Here is a 19,775-nt window from a genome sequence, read left to right as displayed (position 1 = left end):
TGCTATATAAATCTATAGTATGCCCACATCTTGAATACTGCATACAGATATGGTCACCCCATCTCAAAAAAGATATATTGGAGTTAGAAAGGTACAGAAAAAGGCAACAAAAATTATTAGGGATACAGAATAGCTTCCATATGAGGAGAGATTAATAAGATTAGAATTTTCATCTTAGAAAAGAGATCACAAAGGGGATATGATAGACATCTACACAATCTGATGTGGAAAAAGTAGATAAGGAAGTATGTTATACTTGTTCACATAGCACTGGGCCTGATAGTGGATGCATATTTACCATCGTCCCAAAAGACACACTTTTGCAAGATTATAGATACAGCCTTTACAAGGATTAGTCGCTCACATTTTGGATTTATTGATAATCTCTCCCATCTGTCGAAAGCTAGTTGAAAACTTTCTACTATGGTTAATGCTGCTAGAGAGGGAGATCTGCTTTTCACACCCTTATACTAAAATAATGATAGGCATGGATGCCTACAATCTGGGGGTTGGGACAACATATCTGGGAAATTTTCACTGTCTGTGATCTTTGGAGACCTCAGGAAAAGAGACTCCATGTAAACTAGCTAGAACTGAGGCTCATTAGGCTGGTTCTCACATTTGTTCTTTCACACATCAGAGGGCAGACAATGGAAATGTTCGGATAGTGTGTTTGCAATGTATTACCTGAACAAATAAGGGGAATTCGGTTACCTCTGTGTAACTGATAATCCATCTGTGGAAATGATGCATTATTAATGTAGGTAGGTGAGGTAATTTTTATTAAACCAACTTCTGTTGATAGAGACTTATACAGAGCTCTACTTCGGATCTGGGAAATGTATTTAGAGTACATTTCTAATATCGATGTCTCTCCAATATCCTGTGACCAACAGGGCTACAACAACATTGCATACAACTTGAGATGAGACTCAGCAATCCTTCTGATATTTGACTTTCTTTGCTACAAATCAGAAAGTGTTCAAGGTTCGGCTCAAAAATAGGATACAGAGGGAAAGAACTCCTTCATGCCTTTTCTTCATTTCCCTTCTTTCCAGAGTACTAACAAAGATTCAGTAAGACAGAGAAGTGGTGATTCTAGTGGCACCAACCTGGTTGTGAGAGACCTGATTCTCAGACCTTCTAGCCCTGACAAAGATTGTCCAATCAGTCTTCCTTGAGTCAAGTCTTGTCACAGTAGAACACCAGGGTGGACCATCAAGGATGTCAGTCCCTGCACCTTTTACCATGGCTGCTAGGTTTCTAGAGCAGAGGGTTTTGTGCTTTTCTGTGGAGATCAAGGCAGGTCTGAGATAACTTTTGTGCTGCCAGATGGAACCAGTTTGAAATGCATGCTCAAGCCAGAGTCCTTGACTCAGGTTTTTTTTTGTGGTTCCTGCTGTCTTGGACTTCCTTTCTCATGTTTCTGATGTCTTCACAGATATCTCTGGCTACAGAATGTTCATTTACTGTTTGTTTAGCTACTATTTCTGTTGTCCATGTGAAGAGTCATGGAGTTTGTTCATCTCCTAGTGTAACAATTTTTAAAGACTTTAAACTTCTACCTCCTTCTCAGTGGCCTAATGATCCTTTAGAGTTGAGTTTATTATTAACCAAGCATATAGATGGTCCATTTGTGCCACAGCGATTTTAGATCTCTGTGAAAGGTTGTTATTCTTGGCTGCCAACTTGTCCAGGAGGGTCTTGGTGTTGCAGGCTCTGCTGTCCAGCCTACTTGACACCACAGTCCAAAATTACCAGGTGGTACTTAGTCTGTCAGTATTTCTCCTGGTCTCTTTCCCAAAGCCCCAAAATAATACTAGGAGAAGAGCTGGTTATCTGTTAAACATGACTAAGCCATTCAGAAAATTAAGCAGACTATTTGTGGCATTTATAATTAAAACAAAAAACAGCTAGACAGCTAAAGGATGGCTAGTGGATAAGACTATGCATCATGTCATGTTATGAATTAGAGAGCTTTGAGACACTTAGGTATTATAAATGCAAACTCACCTAGGCGCACAGCAGCTTCAGTGGCATATATCTGCAATAAGAACATTGTAACAACTGCTATACTGGGTCTGACCACTAGCCTAGTATCCTGTCTTCGACAGTGGCCAATAGCAGAATTTCTGGGAGAGTGAACAGAGCAGGGCAATTTTCCTCTCCTGGCTTCTGGCAATGAGAAGTTTAGGGTCACCCCAAGCATGGGGTTGCATCCTTGACTGTCTTGGTTAAAGTTCATGGAGGATATCTTGTTCTCTTTTGAATACAGTACCTCTAGCCGTCACATCCCTGGCAATGAAATCCACAGGTTAATTGTGTTTATTGTGGAAAAAATACTTCTTGTTTCTCTTAAATCTGCTGCCTATTAATTTCATCACATGACCCTTGGTTTTGCATTGTGGGAAAGAGTAAATAAAACTTCTCAAGCGGTGTCCCTATGGGCTCCCCACTTCAGGTGTACTCACACCTCTTATGCCTTTAATCTGAGATTTTTGGTGGTAGTGTCTGTTCAATCTGTGCATATGGCTTCCTCGTGCCCTGCTTCAAGGCCCTATAAGGCTGCGTGGGTGAACTGCCTGCAGTTCCCTCTCAACTACCTTGGCCTGAGACAAGCATTAGTGTGCTGTACTATTTTAAGTTGACAATTTAGTCTAGTTACCTTTCTTCATTCTATTTATTTTATTTGCTGTATTTTATTTAGGTGTTTAGGGGAAGCCTTGCTCAATCCCTTTCTCCCTTAAGGGAGGTGGGAACTTTGCCCTTCTAGCTACTGTTACCTTGGAATATGCCAGGCTCTCTGGGCTTTCGGGAGGTTCTTGGGAGACTTTCCTGGTCAGTGATGGGTATTCCCGTTTATCTGTAGCTTGGGGTAATCTTATCCTGTATATCCATTTGCTGTGCTTTTAAAGGCAGGGCAAGGAAAAATTGGATTTTAAAACTGAGATGTTTAATGACGGAGCATTCCCTCCAGCCACCCTCAGTTCCCAGACAGGAGATCTCTTCCCCCACTCTCGCCCCCCAACATAGGTCTTTCTGTGAACATGTCATTCTTGGCACATTCACCTGAGTCTACCTGAGGTAAATTCACAGAGGAGATGCATAGAAAGAGGAGCCATTCTCTGCAGAAGAAGTCTACCTCAAAAAAACCTGTGACCTTGCAAAGCAAGACTGCTGTGGCGTCATCTTATCCCGCTTTGGGTACGGCTGAGGCTCCAGATGCTCTTAGTATTAATCCTGTGTCCATGGCTCCGGACTCATCTGAGAAAAAGGGAAACAAGCATGACTCAGTACCAAGACCTTCTGTACTGCAGAAACAGGACATTGCATAAATGAAGCATTCTCACCTCCTGACAGAAGGGTACCCACAACTCCTTCGGTAACGTCTTCATCAGAGTTGACCACAAAGACTGCTTCAGTACAGGGAAGACACCACATTTCATATAGGGTCTTGACCCCTCCCAAGGCATCATCATCAGTACCAACTACTTGGGCCAGAAGGGACTTGCTGGAATAACATTTACCCTTGGTACTAACTACAGAACGGGGCCCCATTCTTCAAATCCACCCTGTACTGCAGGAGTTCAGATTCCTTAAGGACTTACTTGTTTTGGAGGAACCAGAGTCAGCCTTATTAGTGGGTACTGAAAGGTTATTGGTAAGAAAACATGCAGAGTCTCCAAGTTAGGGCCTTTCCCCAGTACTGCTTGACCCTCAACCACTGTCAGAGTGCTGAAGCTGCCCTTGCTGAGGAGGAGGAATTCTCCTCTTATTTGAATGTCTCAGTCCAAGATTCCCCTACTCTTCAGACAAGGGTTTTCCCTTCTGATGCTTTCGAAAAGAGGGGTGGAGTGGGGAAGGGGAGTTGCATCAAAGATGGGCCTGTGTTCACCCTATCTGGTTCAAGCCCTTTGGACACCCCCAATCCCTAGTGACCATATGGGGATCCTTGAGCTGCATATTGACAGCAGTTTTTCCATGCCCCTAATGTTTCTTGTGGGGAATAGTTGGAGTAGAGGAGTGTCTCCCCTCTCCTCTACCTCAAGTGCAAGAATCATTTGAGGAGCCAGGGCAGATAAAGAGGCTACTCCGCAAACAAATATTTCTTTGTCTTCCCCAGATGAAGTTGTAATGTTTACCTAACCAACTATGGCTGATGACTTCAGACACTTCCACAAGTTAATTAAGCATAATGCAGATTCCCTGCAGCTCCCTCTGAAGAGCTCAGTTAGTTTCAGCATAAGCTCCTGGATATCCTTCAATGGACTCCCTTTCCCTGAGCCGCCCTGCCTATTAATGAGGCCCTGTTGGATCCTGCCAAACCCATGTGGCAGACCTCTGCAATGATACTGCCAACATGTAAACAGGCCGATAAGAAATATTGCTTCCCAGCAAATGACTCTGAACTTTTGCAGATCCATCCAGCACCAAACTCCCTGGTTGACGCCTCAATTTAGGATTATAAATTATCAAGCTGTCATGTTGAAGTACAATCACTCAAATTATGCCAATTTCAACACCTGGATTCAGTATCTGCCGGTTGATCAGTGTGAGCTGTTTCAAGCTGTTAGCAATGATGCTAGAACTTTGCTACAAGCCTCCTTGGATGCAGTCCCCACTGCAGCTTGATCTATCTCTACGGCGGCAGGCATGCGGAGGGCATCCTGGCTGTCTGAATTCCCAAAGGAGGTCCAAAACATGGTTGAGGACCTTTCCTTTGAATGGCCTCAAGCTCTTCGCTGAATCCACTGATGAATCCCCGCATACCCTTAAGAATCCCAGAGCCATGTTGAGATCTTTTGGGATTTATATGCTTACAAACAAACAAATTTAGTAGTTCCCAAACGGCTCAAAGATCCCACCCTGCTTCATTCCCAGAATTCAAGAACTTATGCGTCACCCAGGAAGAAGTCAAGGTTCTAGAGGAAAAGACTGCCTACTCCCTGTGCATCCGCTGCTGAGCCTTCATCATCATCATCATCTAAGCATCAGTTTTGATAGGCTGGTCAAGGACCCGGTACAACCTCACAAAATCAAACTGTGTCCACACCGTTCTACCCACCATGCACCTGTTGGAGACAGTCTCTTCCACTTTCTGTCCATGTGGGAGAGGATCGTATCAGACAATTGAGTGCTGGAGGATATAAGATTGGAGTACGCTATCCATTTTACCTCCCTCCCTTATGCCACTGCTCCCCCCCACCCTTTTCTGTTCCTCCTCAGGGACCCCTCTCATGAATAACTCTTAAAGCAAGAAGTCAATTCCCTTCTGTGAATAAGTGCTATAGAACCAGTTCCAGTTCAGCATGGAGGGAGGGAAGATCAGAGAGTGGAGGCTGATGGGAATCTGGGAGGCAGTGACTATGAGTTGGTTGAGTTCAGGATCCTGACACAGGGAAGAAAGGTAAGCAGCAGATTACGGACCCTGGACTTCAGGAAAGCAGACTTCGACTCCCTCAGGGAACGGATGGCTAGGATCCCTTGCGGGACTAACATGAAGGGGAAAGGAGTCCAGGAGAGCTGGCTGTATTTCAAGGAATCCCTGTTGAGGTTACAGGGACAAACCATCCCGATGAGTCGAAAGAATAGTAAATATGGCAGGCGACCAGCTTGGCTTAACGGTGAAATCCTAGCAGATCTTAAACATAAAAAAGAAGCTCACAAGAAGTGGAAGGTTGGACATATGACCAGGGATGAGTATAAAAATATTGCTCGGGCATGTAGGAATGAAATCAGGAGGGCCAAATTGCACCTGGAGCTGCAGCTAGCGAGAGATGTCAAGAGTAACAAGAGGGGTTTCTTCAGGTATGTTGGCAACAAGAAGAAAACCAAGGGAAGTGTGGGCCCCTTACTGAATGAGGGAGGCAATCTAGTGACAGAGGATGTGGAAAAAGCTAATGTACTCAATGCTTTTTTTTGCCTCTGTCTTCACTAACAAGGTCAGCTCCCAGACTGCTGTGCTGGGCATCACACCATGGGGAGTAGATGGCCAGCCCTCTGTGGAGAAAGAGGTGGCTAGGGACTATTTAGAAAAGCTGGATGTACACAAGTCCATGGGGCCGGACGAGTTGCATCCGAGAGTGCTAAAGGAATTGGCGGCTGTGATTTCAGAGCCATTGGCCATTATCTTTGAAAACTCGTGGCGAACGGGGGAAGTCCCAGATGACTGGAAAAAGGCTAATGTAGTGCCAATCTTTAAAAAAGGGAAGAAGGAAGATCCTGGGAACTACAGGCCAGTCAGCCTCACCTCAGTCCCCGGAAAAATCATGGAGCAGGTCCTCAAAGAATCAATCCTGAAGCACTTAGAGGAGAGGAAAGTGATCAGGAACAGTCAGCATGGATTCACCAAGGGAAGGTCATGCCTGACTAATCTAATCACCTTCTATGATGAGATTACTGGTTCTGTGGATGAAGGGAAAGCAGTGGATGTATTGTTTCTTGACTTTAGCAAAGCTTTTGACACGGTCTCCCACAGTATTCTTGTCAGCAAGTTAAAGTAGTATGGGCTGGATGAATGCACTACAAGGTGGGTAGAAAGTTGGCTAGATTGTCGGGCTCAACGGGTAGTGATCAATGGCTCCATGTCTAGTTGGCAGCCGGTGTCAAGTGGAGTCCCCAGTGGTCAGTCCTGGGGCCGGTTTTGTTCAATATCTTCATAAATGATCTGGAGGATGGTGTGGATTGCACTCTCAGCAAATTTGCGGATGATACTAAACTGGGAGGAGTGGTAGATACTCTGGAGGGCAGGGATAGGATACAGAGGGACCTAGACAAATTGGAGGATTGGGCCAAAAGAAATCTGATGGGGTTCAATAAGGATAAGTGCAGGGTCCTGCACTTAGGACGGAAGAACCCAATGCACAGCTACAGACTAGGGACCGAATGGCTAGGCAGCAGTTCTGCGGAAAAGGACCTAGGGGTGACGGTGGACGAGAAGCTGGATATGAGTCAGCAGTGTGCCCTTGTTGCCAAGAAGGCCAATGGCATTTTGGGATGTATAAGTAGGGGCATAGCGAGCAGATCGAGGGACGTGATCGTCCCCCTCTATTCGACATTGGTGAGGCCTCATCTGGAGTACTGTGTCCAGTTTTGGGCCCCACACCACAAGAAGGATGTGGATAAACTGGAGAGAGTCCAGCGAAGGGCAACAAAAATGATTAGGGGTCTGGAACACATGAGTTATGAGGAGAGGCTGAGGGAACTGGGATTGTTTAGTCTGCAGAAGAGAAGAATGAGGGGGGATTTGATAGCTGCTTTCAATTACCTGAGAGGTGGTTCCAGAGAGCATGGTTCTAGACTATTCTCAGTGGTAGAAGAGGACAGGAGAAGGGGTAATGGTCTCAAGTTGCAGTGGGGGATGTTTAGGTTGGATATTAGGAAAAACTTTTTCACTAGGAGGGTGGTGAAACACTGGAATGCGTTACCTAGGGAGGTGGTAGAATCTCCTTCCTTAGAAGTTTTTAAGGTCAGGCTTGACAAAGCCCTAGCTGGGATGATTTAATTGGGGATTGGTCCTGCTTTGAGCAGGGGGTTGGACTAGATGACCTCCTGAGGTCCCTTCCAACCCTGATATTCTATGATTCTATGATTTTTAGATCTAAGATTCCTAAACAGTTTTGTGAAATCACAAAAATTCAGGATGGTATCTCTCTCAGCTGTAATTCTGTCATTAGAACGGAGGAGAGGGTTGGTTTTCGGCCCTTGCACTTCAGGATTTTTTTTCTTTTTGTATTGCAGTTCACCCATCTCAGTTGTTTCCTGTTTTTTCAGCTGCGCCATTGTAAGGTGTGTAGTGTAGACATAGCCTAAGTCTTTTAGGAAATAACCATGACGGTTCATGACTATTGCGGATACGTCTGACAGTTTGGCGATTTCCACCCAGAGGCTCTCCAGGTGGATTTCTGATTGTATTGTATTATGTTATGATAGAATGAGGTTGTGTCTGTTGATTCATGCTGGCCCATTCCACGACAGCTCTTTCTATAACAGTGACATTACTCAAGAATTCTTCCTATTCTGGATGTTTGTAAGGCTGACACTTGGACCTCCATACATACCTTTTCCAAGCATTACTCTGTGGTCCAGACTGCTAGATCAGATGCTGTGTTGGAAATGTAGTATTGTCTTCAGTCTTGGACTTGACTCCAAAGCCCCCCCTGCTCCAGCTCAGGGTGCTGGTCAGTAGTCACCGGAAGTGGAACACCCATAGACGCAGTACTCTGAGAACGAGAGGTTACTCACCTTGTGCAGTAACTGACATTCTTCAAAATGTGTGTCCCTATGAGTGCTCCTTTGCTTGCGTGCTTCCTCTGCTTCAGGGTTTCCTCTGTGCCCTTGCAGCAGAGAGGGAACTGAGGGTAGTTTGCCCATGTAACCCTTTTTAGCCTCAGAGCGGGGCACAAGGAAGTATAGGGTGCATGAATGGGCCAAAGGGGTTTAAACAACCTGAAGTGTAGCCACTCATCTCAAAGAACTCCAGTTACTGCCCAAGGTGAGTAAGGCTCTTCTTCTAAATTCACTTTTTTCACAGAGTTCATGACTTTATAGACCCCTATCATATCCCCCATCAGTCATCTTTTTTCTGACCTGAACAACCCTAATCTTTTTAGTCTCCCCTCGTATGGAAGCCATTCCGTACCTTTCATAATCTTTGTTGCTCTTTGTTGAACCTTTTCCAGTTCCACTATGCCCTTTTTGAGATGTATCCTTTGAAATTTGTAGGGCTACTATATGCAGCTTTGGTTCACATCTTTGTGAATCAGTATTCTCTTCGATGCTTTATTGAGGGCAGAGGGTGGTTTTTGGAGAGCAGTGCTTCAGATACTATTAAACTAAAAGAACCCCTCAGCCTTGTCATTGTTAGGTTGCTACAGTGGCACTTTGTGGAAGAAGTGTTACAAGAATTCTTATTGATAAAGAGTTTATCTGAATCAGTTGCCTCCATAGAGCCGTATTCACCTCCCTTCTCCTTTCTGCTTCAAAGTCTGGATACTTCTGGAGGTAGAATTTCTGATGAAAGACTGGTGGGAAAGTATTTATACCCTCTGTATATGGAAAGCTGTGATTGATTTTTTTTTTTTTTTTTTATGTACACCCTCCAGCAGCTGTTAACTGCTGCTTATAAGCAGATCCGTGGTCACTCAGCTAGGCATATAAATCCTACAGTGTAGCTCTAGGGAGGCAATACATTCAGACAACCAGAATTATTGCTGGCAAGTACCTCTTTTTCATGGTTCTAGGTGGAGTTTTGAAACAAAAATATTAACGCATGCAACTCATTTTTATTCTCTTTATAGATGCTCCTCTTCACATAGCCCTAAGGACTACACCACATAGAGATGAGAAAATAGAAAAGAGAAGAACTTCAGCTCCTTCCTCAGTAAATTCATTAAAGGCTCACCGGTCTTCCCTTAGAGAGCAAAGCAAAGAGAACCATATAGACAGATCACATGAGAAACATCAAGAAAGGGAAAGAACTGAAAATGGTATGGCTTCTTAACTGGTCTAACATGGGATTATGTTGGGGAACTTCAGTGCAGTATAAGAAATTGTTATAAATGTTGGTACATGATTCTTTGGCCTACCTTTGTCCCCTCTCAGATACTTTTGTAATCGTGAAGAGAACATTAAGCAGTATTTTTCAGTGTTTTAGTTGTTTCAAATATTCTTAAATAGGAGCTCTTTGTCACAAAGCAGTTTCCTCTGCTGAATTCTGCCTGAAAATCCTAATAATTTGCTCATGAAACTCCATTCCTTTCCCAAAAAAAAAATCATTTGTGGTATCCCAAATTGTCAGTCACTTCAAGATCTAATAGGCAGTTAAGATAAGCTGTGAGAGAACACTTAACCTCAAACACCGATGTATTTGTTAATTAGCACGTGTCAGGAATACATGTGAATGATAAATTATGGTTTGTCAGATTTAATGGATAAAGGTTATAGTTCCCCAGCATATAGTCTGTATATCCCTCAATGTGAAACTTCCTCTTTCACTGTGTAGCTGTGTGAAAATGTTAAGACCAACACCCTATCACGTATGGGTGAACACTTAAGCGATCACTCTTTCTGACCCATCAATCCTCATCCTCAAAGGGAACCTGCACAACACATTAAAAAGACAAGCCTTGAAGCTTAAACTCCTAACTGTTTCTCCTATCGACATAGCTACCACATCTCTGAGGGAGAAGGTCTCCCATCAACTTAGTAGCATCTTCCCTAAAACGCTACAGCAGTGTGCTTGCACTGATGCTGCTGCACCACTGTAGCACTGTGTGTGAAGATGAGCCCTTAGACGTGAAGAAGAGCTCTGCATGGCTTGAAAGCTTGTCCCTCTGACCATCAGAAATTGGTCCAATAAAAGATATTACCTCACCCTCCTGTGGTCTAAATTAGCTGTTACCACTCAAAAGAGAGTCCTTGGAGTCATTGTGGAGAGTTCTCTGAAAATATTCATTCATTGTGCAGCAGCAGTCAAAAAAGCTAACAATGTTAGGAACTATTAGGAAAAGGATAGGTGATAGAGACAGAAAATATCATTATGCCACTATGGAAATCCATGGTACCTTGAATACTGCATTCAGATCTGGTCACCCTATCTCAAAAAGAGATATATTAGAATTGGAAAAGGTACAGAGAAGGGCAACAAAATTATTAGGGGTATGGGACAGCTTCCGTATGAGGGGAGATTAAAAAGACTGGGGCTGGTCATCTTAGAAAAGAGATGACAGAGAGGGATATAATAAAGGTCTAAAAAGTCATGAGCGGAGAAAGTGAATAGGGTAGTGCCAGTTACCTTTTCACACAACAAAACTAGTAGTCACCCAATGAAATTAATAGGCAGCAGGTTTAAAACAAACTAAAGCAAGTACTTCATGCCATGTACAGTCAACCTATGGAATTCATTGAAGGTCAAAAGCATAACTGGATTCAAAAAAAGAGAAATTCCTGAAGGATAGGTCCATCAATGGCCATTAGCCAGGATGGTCAGGGACACAGCCCCATGGTCTGGGTGTCCCTAAACCTCCAACTGCCAAAAGTATCTGGCTCTGGCCACTGTCAGACAGGATACTGGATGAGATGGACCACTGATCTGACCCAGTATGATGATGATATGTAAAAAATATAAAGGAAATGATGAATTCTGCTTTTTTTTTTTAAATCAGAGAAGTCCAGATAGTCAAGTCTGGTCCTCCTTGGCCTAATTTGGAGGTATCAGAATTGTGGATTGTGAACTTTCTCAGCTCGTAGTTGGTGGAATGGGGATGTTGAATCATTTCTCCCAGTTGTTTCTCAGGTATTTGAGGTAGATAGGTTTAAAAGATTTTAAAAAACGTGTATAAAAAAATTGTATCCCTTCTCAGTGAAATTTTACTTGCATGTTGTCTGTCATAATCCCATTAGTTCTCCAGCTGTCCATAGTCTTCCAGAATAAAAAAAATTTAACAAATCCTGAATTTCTTCTCTATAAAAAAGAAAAAAAAATCAGATCTCCTTTATATCTTGTAAGGAAGCAAAAAACAATGTCAGCTAATTTTTGTATTTGCAGGGCATTTTAAAGTGAATATTGCTGACCTCATCTTAAATATTTTACTGTGTCCCTACGATTTATGACTTTTTAAAGAAATAATATTCTCACTCGTAAATATCTTTTTGGTGACGGGACTGTCCTATTTCATGTACGCACAGTGCCCATCACAATGGGGCCCCCTCTCCACACTAGTGCCCAGAGCCCCCTTGTAATATAAATTCACTGACAACAAATACTCAACCACACAAAACACACAGATATAAAAAAATTACAGTCAGTCTTGTTTTCCCCACCACAACCTTTACACTGCCTGTTTTTGTTCACAGTGGCCTAAAGGAGGGATCCTTCAGGGGCAGCATGTTTGGAGGTCAACTGTGGTGGTGAAGAACAGTGACAGGGAAACTAAAATGTTAAATGTTTAAAAGATTCTGATTCTTATTCTAAAGAATCCCTCAGGACGATCATATTACATCTCACTTAGTCTTAAGTCAGGTCTACACTACAGACTTACATAGGTATAAGTACGTCACTCATGGGTGTGAAAAATCTGCACCCTCTGAGCAATGTAGTTATATTGACCTAATCCTCTGGTGTAGACAGTGTTATGTCGACAGGAGCACTTTCACCTCGTGCAGGTGAATTAACTATGTCAATGGGAGGAAGCTTTCCCGCCAACATAGTAGTGTCTTCACAAAAGGGCTACAGCAGTGCAGCTGCAGCGCTGTAAGTGAAGAGAAACCCGTATTATCCAGGGTGCTGTCTAGTGACCCTTTGTTTGTACTTTCTGGGTAGATGATGTTGCATTGAACACAGCAAGGATCCATGGGAGTGTATGAATAGGAGAACATATCTGGTAGGTGAGAGGGATGGGCACAAAGAAAACGGCAGATTTTCTTTGAGAGTTGTAAGATTGTTATATTCCCAATGCCGATTGCCAACTCCACAGGGGCAGAGTTAAGGTTGGGGAGATTGAGATTCTTCCCCCCCCGGCCCCGTTCCATGGCATGGCAGAATCGAAGAAGCAGAAGATAAGGTTTCAAGTTTGTGAAATTTGCCTCTACTGCTTGGGAGAAGCTCACATCGCATGCAGGTGCAGTATTTGCCACACCTGAAACCTATGGGTTTCAGAACCCAAAGCAGTGGTAACATCACTGTTTCTCTCCAGGTGGTGTCAGGAACAAATCAATAGGGACACAGCTCCTGTGTCTGATGAAATGATTGATACAAACCAGAAAGCTTTTACCTAAAACTACCTTTTTAAATTAGGTCTTAAGCATACATACATATAAAATACTATACCCCAAATTTGTGAGGGCCAAGGTCCTACAATGTCAAGCAAGTAAAAAATTCTCTACATTGGTGAACTCAAACACACAACGTTTGCACTGAAGTTCCTCCGATTCCCCCATTGATGATACTCACAATGGATACCTAGCTGCTAGGTTGGGGCCTATGAAAATCAACATTACATGTGAACTTATTGGAGCAGCGGGCAGTCCGCAGTGCATGTTCATGCTTCCTGCATCTCCTGTCCGGGAGCGTGTGAGCTGCTTGCACACACTAGCATGACCAGGGACAGCTGCCAGTGAGACTGGTGCCTGCCCCAGTGGGCAGGGCTGGATGCGAGCTGGAGGAGCTCCCCGGCTTGGGTGCTGGCTCCCGCAAGTGGTAGCATAACATGTCACTGCTTTTTCCACTATGGTTCCTGGCTTGGTTGCTGGCCCTGGCCTTGCTGGTCTCGCTTGTTGTCGCTAAAGTTCTGCAACTCCATGGATATCCACATTTGCATATACCAATTTTGTATCCATGCCAGGGCTCTGTCCGTGGTTCAGAGACAATGAAATGACTTGTTCAGAGGAGGTAAGAGATATTAACAACAGAAGGTCTACTACAAGGCATACCTACCGTCACAAATGGAAGAAATTCCATACATGTTGCCAGAATAGGCAAACAGTAACTACCTCTCCTTTTCCAATGGCATTGGATTACATACTGGAACTCAAGAAATCGGGTGTCTCAATGAGCTCCATCAGAATACACCTTGCAGCAATCATGGCATTTCCACCACAAAGTGGACAAGTTCTCGATCTTCACTCACTCTACCACTGAAAGTTTTCTCAAGAGTCTTTGTAACCTCTACGTGGAAATACGTGCCTGCGTGCCATCATGGGACCTCAGTCTGGTGCTACGATGTCTTACGGGGCTCCCTTTTGAACCATTAGCGACATGCTCACTTCTCCTTCTTGATAAAGGTAGCCTTCCTCATTGCTGTCACATCCGCTTGACAAGTGGGATAACTGGGGGCCCTCATGGCACATCTCCCATACACAGTAATTTTCAAAAAATTGTTATCCTATGACCACTTCCCACTTTTCTACCTTAATAGTTTCATTGTCCATTTGTATCAACCCATCCATGGGAACAAACAAGAAGCAACACTTTATATCCTAGATGTCCATAGGGTGCTAGCTTTTTACATTGAAAAAGACAATCTTTCTGAAAGTCTCCAAGTTATTACTTTCCATCATGGAGCTATCTAAGGGAGGCACCATATTCAAACAAAGGCTGTCAAAATGGATCTCTGGCTGCATTAACTTTTGCTATAGCCATCACCGGATACAACCCCCACCAGGGACCTGCACTCACTCCATCATAGCGCATGCTACATCGATAGCCTTCCTCAACAATGTGCCTGTTCTGGACATCTGCAACGCAGCAAACTGGGTGTCAGCCCCTACGTTCACACAACACTGCCATAGAGCAACACTCTGCATCAAACACTCTACTTGGCCTTGCAGTTGTGGCAGATGACAAAACGCTAACTCCGAAGCTCCTCCCTTCAACAGAAGGGGCACTGCTCTGCAGTCACCTAAAGTGGAGCATTCACAAGGACACTCCTTGAAGAGGAGGTTACTCACTCTGTGCAGTAACTGAAGTTCTTTGAGATGGCTGTCCCTATGAGTGCTCCACTACCCTCCCTCCTCCCCCCTACGTCCACATTTTTTTCACGCTAAAGACTGTGGTAGAGAAGGAACGGAGGAAGCGGTTGGCCACACAGCACTATGTAACCACTAGAATCGGCACAAGATGGGAACAGTGCATGTGGTAAGTCAAAAACCTGGAAACCTGGGAGAAGGCTAGGAATCTGGGGAGAGCATGGGTCATTATAGCAGGGATAGGGTAGAGGAAAGAGAACATGGGGGGGGAATCAAATCGGTATTGTAGAGGTCTGAATACTAATCTGAGAAGTATGGGGAATAAGCAGGAAGAATTTGAAATACTAGTTAAACTATGACATAGTTGGCATCACAGAAACTTTGTTGGATAATACACGACTAGAAAATTGGTATAGAAGTGTGCAGCTTGTTCAGGAAGGACAGGCAGAGAACAAGGGAGAAGGTGTTGCCTCATATATTAAATATATATGCACTGGGACTGAGTTTGAGAGATGGAAATAGTAGACAGACTTGTTGAAAGTCTCTGGATAAGGATAAAGGGGGTAAAAAAACAAGGGTGATGTCATTGTACAGGTCTACTACAGATTGCCTAACCAGGAAGAAGAGGTGGCTGAGGCTTTTTTAAAACAACTAAAAATCATCCAAAGCACAGGACATAGTGATAATGATGGACTTCAGCTACCCAGACATCTGTTGGGGGGAAAAAGCAAGGGGCAGATTTTCAACAAATTCTTGGAATGTATTGGAGACAATTTTTTATTTCAGAAAGTAGAGAAAGCTACTAGGGGAGAGGCTGTTCTAGATTTCATTTTGATCAAATAGGTGTTTCATTTTGACAACTGGTTAAGAATTTGAAAGTGGAAGGCAGCTTAGGTGAAAGTGATCATGAAATGACAGGTATCCACAACTGTCAGGGTAGTTAAGCACTGGAATAAATTGCCTAGGGTCTGATTAGATGTCAGACCAGGGCCCAGGTGGAGGTAGAGGTAAGGTTAATATTGTCAACCTTGCAGAAGCTAGGCATATTGATAAACATGCAGAAGTTGACACTTTCCCCTGTCCAAAGGATAGAAATCATAGGGGCCATTCTTCCAGAAGCCCAGTTCCAGGTCCTGGGCTCAATCATAGAAAGCATCAGAAACCAGCCTATCACCACAGCAAGAAACTGCCTGAAACTTTGGGGCACATGGCATCATGTACTTACATGGTGAAACATGTGAGATTGCAACTCAGACCCTTTCAATCCTGGGTAGCATCAGTGTACTGAAGAGCCAGGATTGCTTGGACATGGTTGTCACACTTAACCATTCAGTGGTCACTACCCTCCTTCGGTGGCTGGATCCAGAGACAGTGTATGCAGGTGTCCCATTCTTGAAACTTCAGCCGTACATGTCTCTAGTCACCGATGCTTATGCGCTTGCCTGGGGGGCTCCTTTGGGGGTCCTCAGAACCCAGGGCCTCTGGTCCCAGGCAGAGCTCTCACTACACATCAGCGTGAGAGAACTCAGAGCAGCGTGCCTTGCCTGCCAGACATTCCAATTCCATCTAAAAGGCAAATGCATATTGATGCTTACAGACAACACGACAGCAATGTTCTGTATAAACAGGCAGGGTGGAGTGCGCTCCTGTCACCTATGCAAGGAAGCTGTCCACCTTTGTGAATTCTGCGTATCCCACTCAGTCCATCTTGAAGCCTCCTGTCTCCTGGGGGCACAGAATGAGGTAGTGGATTGCCTCAACAGATCCTTCTCCAGTCACGAATGGTCCATCCGCCCAGACTTTTAACTCCCCAAATAGGACCTGTTTTGCATCAAGACACAACAAAGTGCCTACAATTTTGCTCCTTCCTGAGTCACATCCTGGTCTCACTGACCTGTATTTTCCCTCTCGTGGAAACGCCATCTCTTCTGTGAGCCCTCCTCTTCCTCCCTCCCTCCCCCCCCCCCCCCCATACACAAGGTCCTGTTGAAGGTCAGAGAGGAAGGAACGAACCTGATCCTGATAGCCTGGCCTGGCCTCGTCAGCACTGGTTTACCACCATTCTGAACCTCTCAGTGGAAACGTCATCTCCCAAGACCACGGACGCTTACATCACCTGATCCCTTTGTGATGTTATATGATTAAAATGATTAAAATAACCATGTAGATCATTGTTGCTACCACTGATATATATAATTGCAACAAATCTTGTACAAAGTATGTTATGTAAGTTGTCAATGGAAAGGTTATGATTTGCTGATGTAATTATCTTATTTGTATGCATATATCATGTTTGTATCTGAAATTATAAATATTGGCTGTATACCAGTATATTTCAAATTTGTTTGCTCCTGGGTAACATCCACATGACATTTAGCAAGCACATTGTTTAGCCAGCACATTGTATTCAAGTTGAATGGCCCATCAAAGAACACTTAACTCACAATGGACCATGAAAGAAGCCTATCCACACCTGATGAACCTTCCTGAGGACATTTTAGATAGTGTGTGGGTAATGGCTAACCTGACTCATCAAAGCATGCAAGGGCATGTGCCTAAACCAGGTGACACTAAACTCCATCTTGTGTGCCTGCACTTTTCCACACACTATACTAAGGGTTTTGTTTGGGACAATGAGGTTTTCCCTCCACATGGCAGAAACTGTAAAAGGCTCCATTTTGCCTCTTTTCTGCTCTGGACTATGGACTTATACTAATGGGAGCATTCTAACCAAGAGACCACTGAGGACCTTACAATAAATTGGGAGCAATCAGAGATGTAACCACTTAGCAGTTTATGCCGTCATTGCTTCAAACCTGATTAACAGAAAAGCTTCAAAAACAGACTCCAACGAGAAACTGCTAAGCTTGAATTAATATGCAAACTAGATACTATTAACTTGGATTTGAATAGAGACTGGGAGTGGCTGGGTCATTACACATATTGAATCTATTTCCCCATGTTAAGTATCCTCACACCTTCTTGTCAACTGTCTAAATAGGCCATCTTGATTATCACTACAAAAGTTTTTTCTCCTGCTGATAATAGCTCATCTTAATTAATTAACCTCTTACCGTTGGTATGGCTACTTCCACCTCTTCATGTTGTCTGTCTCTCTCTCTCTCTCTCTCTGTGTGTGTGTGCCATTCTATGCATCCGATGAAGTGGGCTGTAGACCATGAAAGCTTATGCTCAAATAAATTTGTTAGTCTAAGGTGCCACAAGTACTCCTGTTCTTTTTGCGGATACAGACTAACACGGCTGCTACTCTGAAACCTTTACAATTATTGTATGTATATGATTCCTTTAACCAATTTTAACTCACCTGTTTCTTTTTATAAATAAATCTTTAGATATTAGATACCAAAGAATTGGATGTAAGCATGTATTTGGGTAAGATCTGAAATATTCATTAACTTGGTTGGTAATGTGTCCAGTCCTTTGGGATTGGTAGAACTTTTCATTTGATGAACAAGATTTTCAGTAATCCCCATCATATTTGACTTGGCTCTCTGGGGAGGAAGCTGAAGGCTGGGTTGCTTTATGGAAACTGTTTTGGCTAAAGCTGTGTAACCAGTAAAGTATTTTAGAAGCTGATTTGTTACTAGCTTGGTGGATCTCAGTATTGTCTGCCCCATTCTTTGCAGTTTGACCTAATTGAACAACCTCAGCATTGCCCCCGGGACCCCAGTCACACCCTTCATCTCACAGCCTGGAAGCTCCGTGGCTGAACGTCCTTGGAGCTAGCATGCTCCAGTACAGTTCAGGAAGATTTTAGTGAGCAGAAAGCTGTCCACTAGGACTATATACCTGGCAAAGTGGAAAAGGTTCTTGATCTGGTCACAACAGTTAGGGGTCTCACCCACACGATCATCAGTATCATGTGTCCTGGACTAATTGGTACCCCTGAAGCAAAAAGGGTTGTTGGTGTCTTCGATCAGAGTCCACCTGGCTGTGATTTCAGCTTGTCACCCATGGGTGAATTGCTGAATCATCTTTGCAAGCCTGATCTGTAGCCTTTTTCTTAAGGGGCTGGACAGAACGTACCCACAGGTGAGAGAGCCTATCCCACTGAAGGGCCTTAACCTGGTGCTATCAAGGCTTATGGGTCCTCCATTCAAGCCTTTGGCTATGTGTTCTATACTTGTCTTTGATAGCCATTACCTTGGCCAGTAGGGTCTCGGAGATTAGGCCCTTACTTCAGAACCTCCATACACAGTTTTCGTCAAGGACTATGTCCAATTGCGCCCTCACCCAGCCTTTCTTCCACAGGTAGTGTCACAATTCCATAATAACCAGGACGCATTTCTCCCGGTGTTCTACCCAAAGCCGCCTGACAACAACCAGGAACAGAGACTCCATTCGCTAGATGTCTGACGGGCACTTGCCTCCTACATAGAAAGGACTAAATCACTTCAGAAAACTACTCAGCTTTTCATGGTGGTGGCAGACAGGCTCGTCTTTCAGTTTCAGCCCAGAGAATTTCATCATGGATCACTTACTGTATCTGCATGTGCTACGACATGGTGAAAGTCCCTGCTCCTGACGGCACATTCCACAAGGTCACAAGCGTCTTCAGTGGCATTTGTGGCACAGTTCCCATCTACGATATCTGTAGAGCAACAACGTGGTTTTCAGTCCACACTTTTGCAACTAACTAGAGACAATGCTGCGTTCAGCAGGGTAGTGCTTCAGTCTGCTGGTCAGTGAACTCCAAATCTTTCTCCTATACCTGCTTTGGGAGTCACTTATGTTGGAATGCACATGAGGAAGCAGTCGAGGAAAAAACAGTTACTAACCTTCTATAGCTGCTACTCTTTGAAATGTGTTGCTCATGTCCATCCAAACCCCTACCCCCTGCCACCACCCCTCTGTTGGAGTTAGCTGGCAAGAATGAACTGAGGGGGTGGCAGGGCTCTGTATACCGGTGCTATGAGGGCATGACTCCAGGGGGCACGATGGATACCACTGAGGGGAAAAACTTTGTGGCTGTGGTGCGCACACACCTATATTGGAATGGTCATGAGTAACACATCTCGAAGAGCAACAGTTGTGGAATGTTAGTAACTCTTTTTGTCCTGCCATGAGTGCAGGGGACTGGACTAGATGACCTCTCGAGGTCTCTTCTAGTCCTGCGATTCTGTGTGCAACCCAACCAGGCACTGCTACTAAAAATCTTTTGATTACAAGCGCCGTGCTGCATATGAACCTAAAGTGGAGCACTCACAGGGACAATCATCTTGAAGAACCTCAGTTACTCACCCTGTGCAGTAACTTTCTCTTCAGAGCACCCAAACATAGTTACCCAA

The 19,775-nt window shown here is 44.0% G+C and overlaps 1 protein-coding gene across 7 annotated transcripts in view; it reads left to right on the top strand.

Moving 5' to 3' along the window:
- PHF20 (PHD finger protein 20) overlaps window positions 1–19,775 on the top strand; it is a 189,631-nt gene that overhangs the window by 96,163 nt on the left and 73,693 nt on the right. For 5 of the 7 annotated variants that reach the window (XM_084646317.1, XM_084646320.1, XM_084646319.1 and 2 more), the window contains one exon: window positions 9,300–9,488. The exons of the other annotated variants lie outside the window; for them this stretch is intronic. In XM_084646317.1, the coding sequence (XP_084502443.1) occupies window positions 9,300–9,488 (189 nt within the window). The remainder of the gene's footprint in view (window positions 1–9,299; window positions 9,489–19,775) is intronic. 7 annotated transcript variants of the gene reach the window in all.

The sequence above is a fragment of the Lepidochelys olivacea genome (assembly GCF_965140295.1).
Source record: "Lepidochelys olivacea isolate rLepOli2 genome assembly, chromosome: 13".
Classification (NCBI taxonomy): Eukaryota; Metazoa; Chordata; order Testudines; family Cheloniidae; genus Lepidochelys; species Lepidochelys olivacea.
The sequence above is the reverse complement of the archived record's forward strand: the minus strand, read 5'-3'. Positions and strand labels throughout refer to the sequence as shown.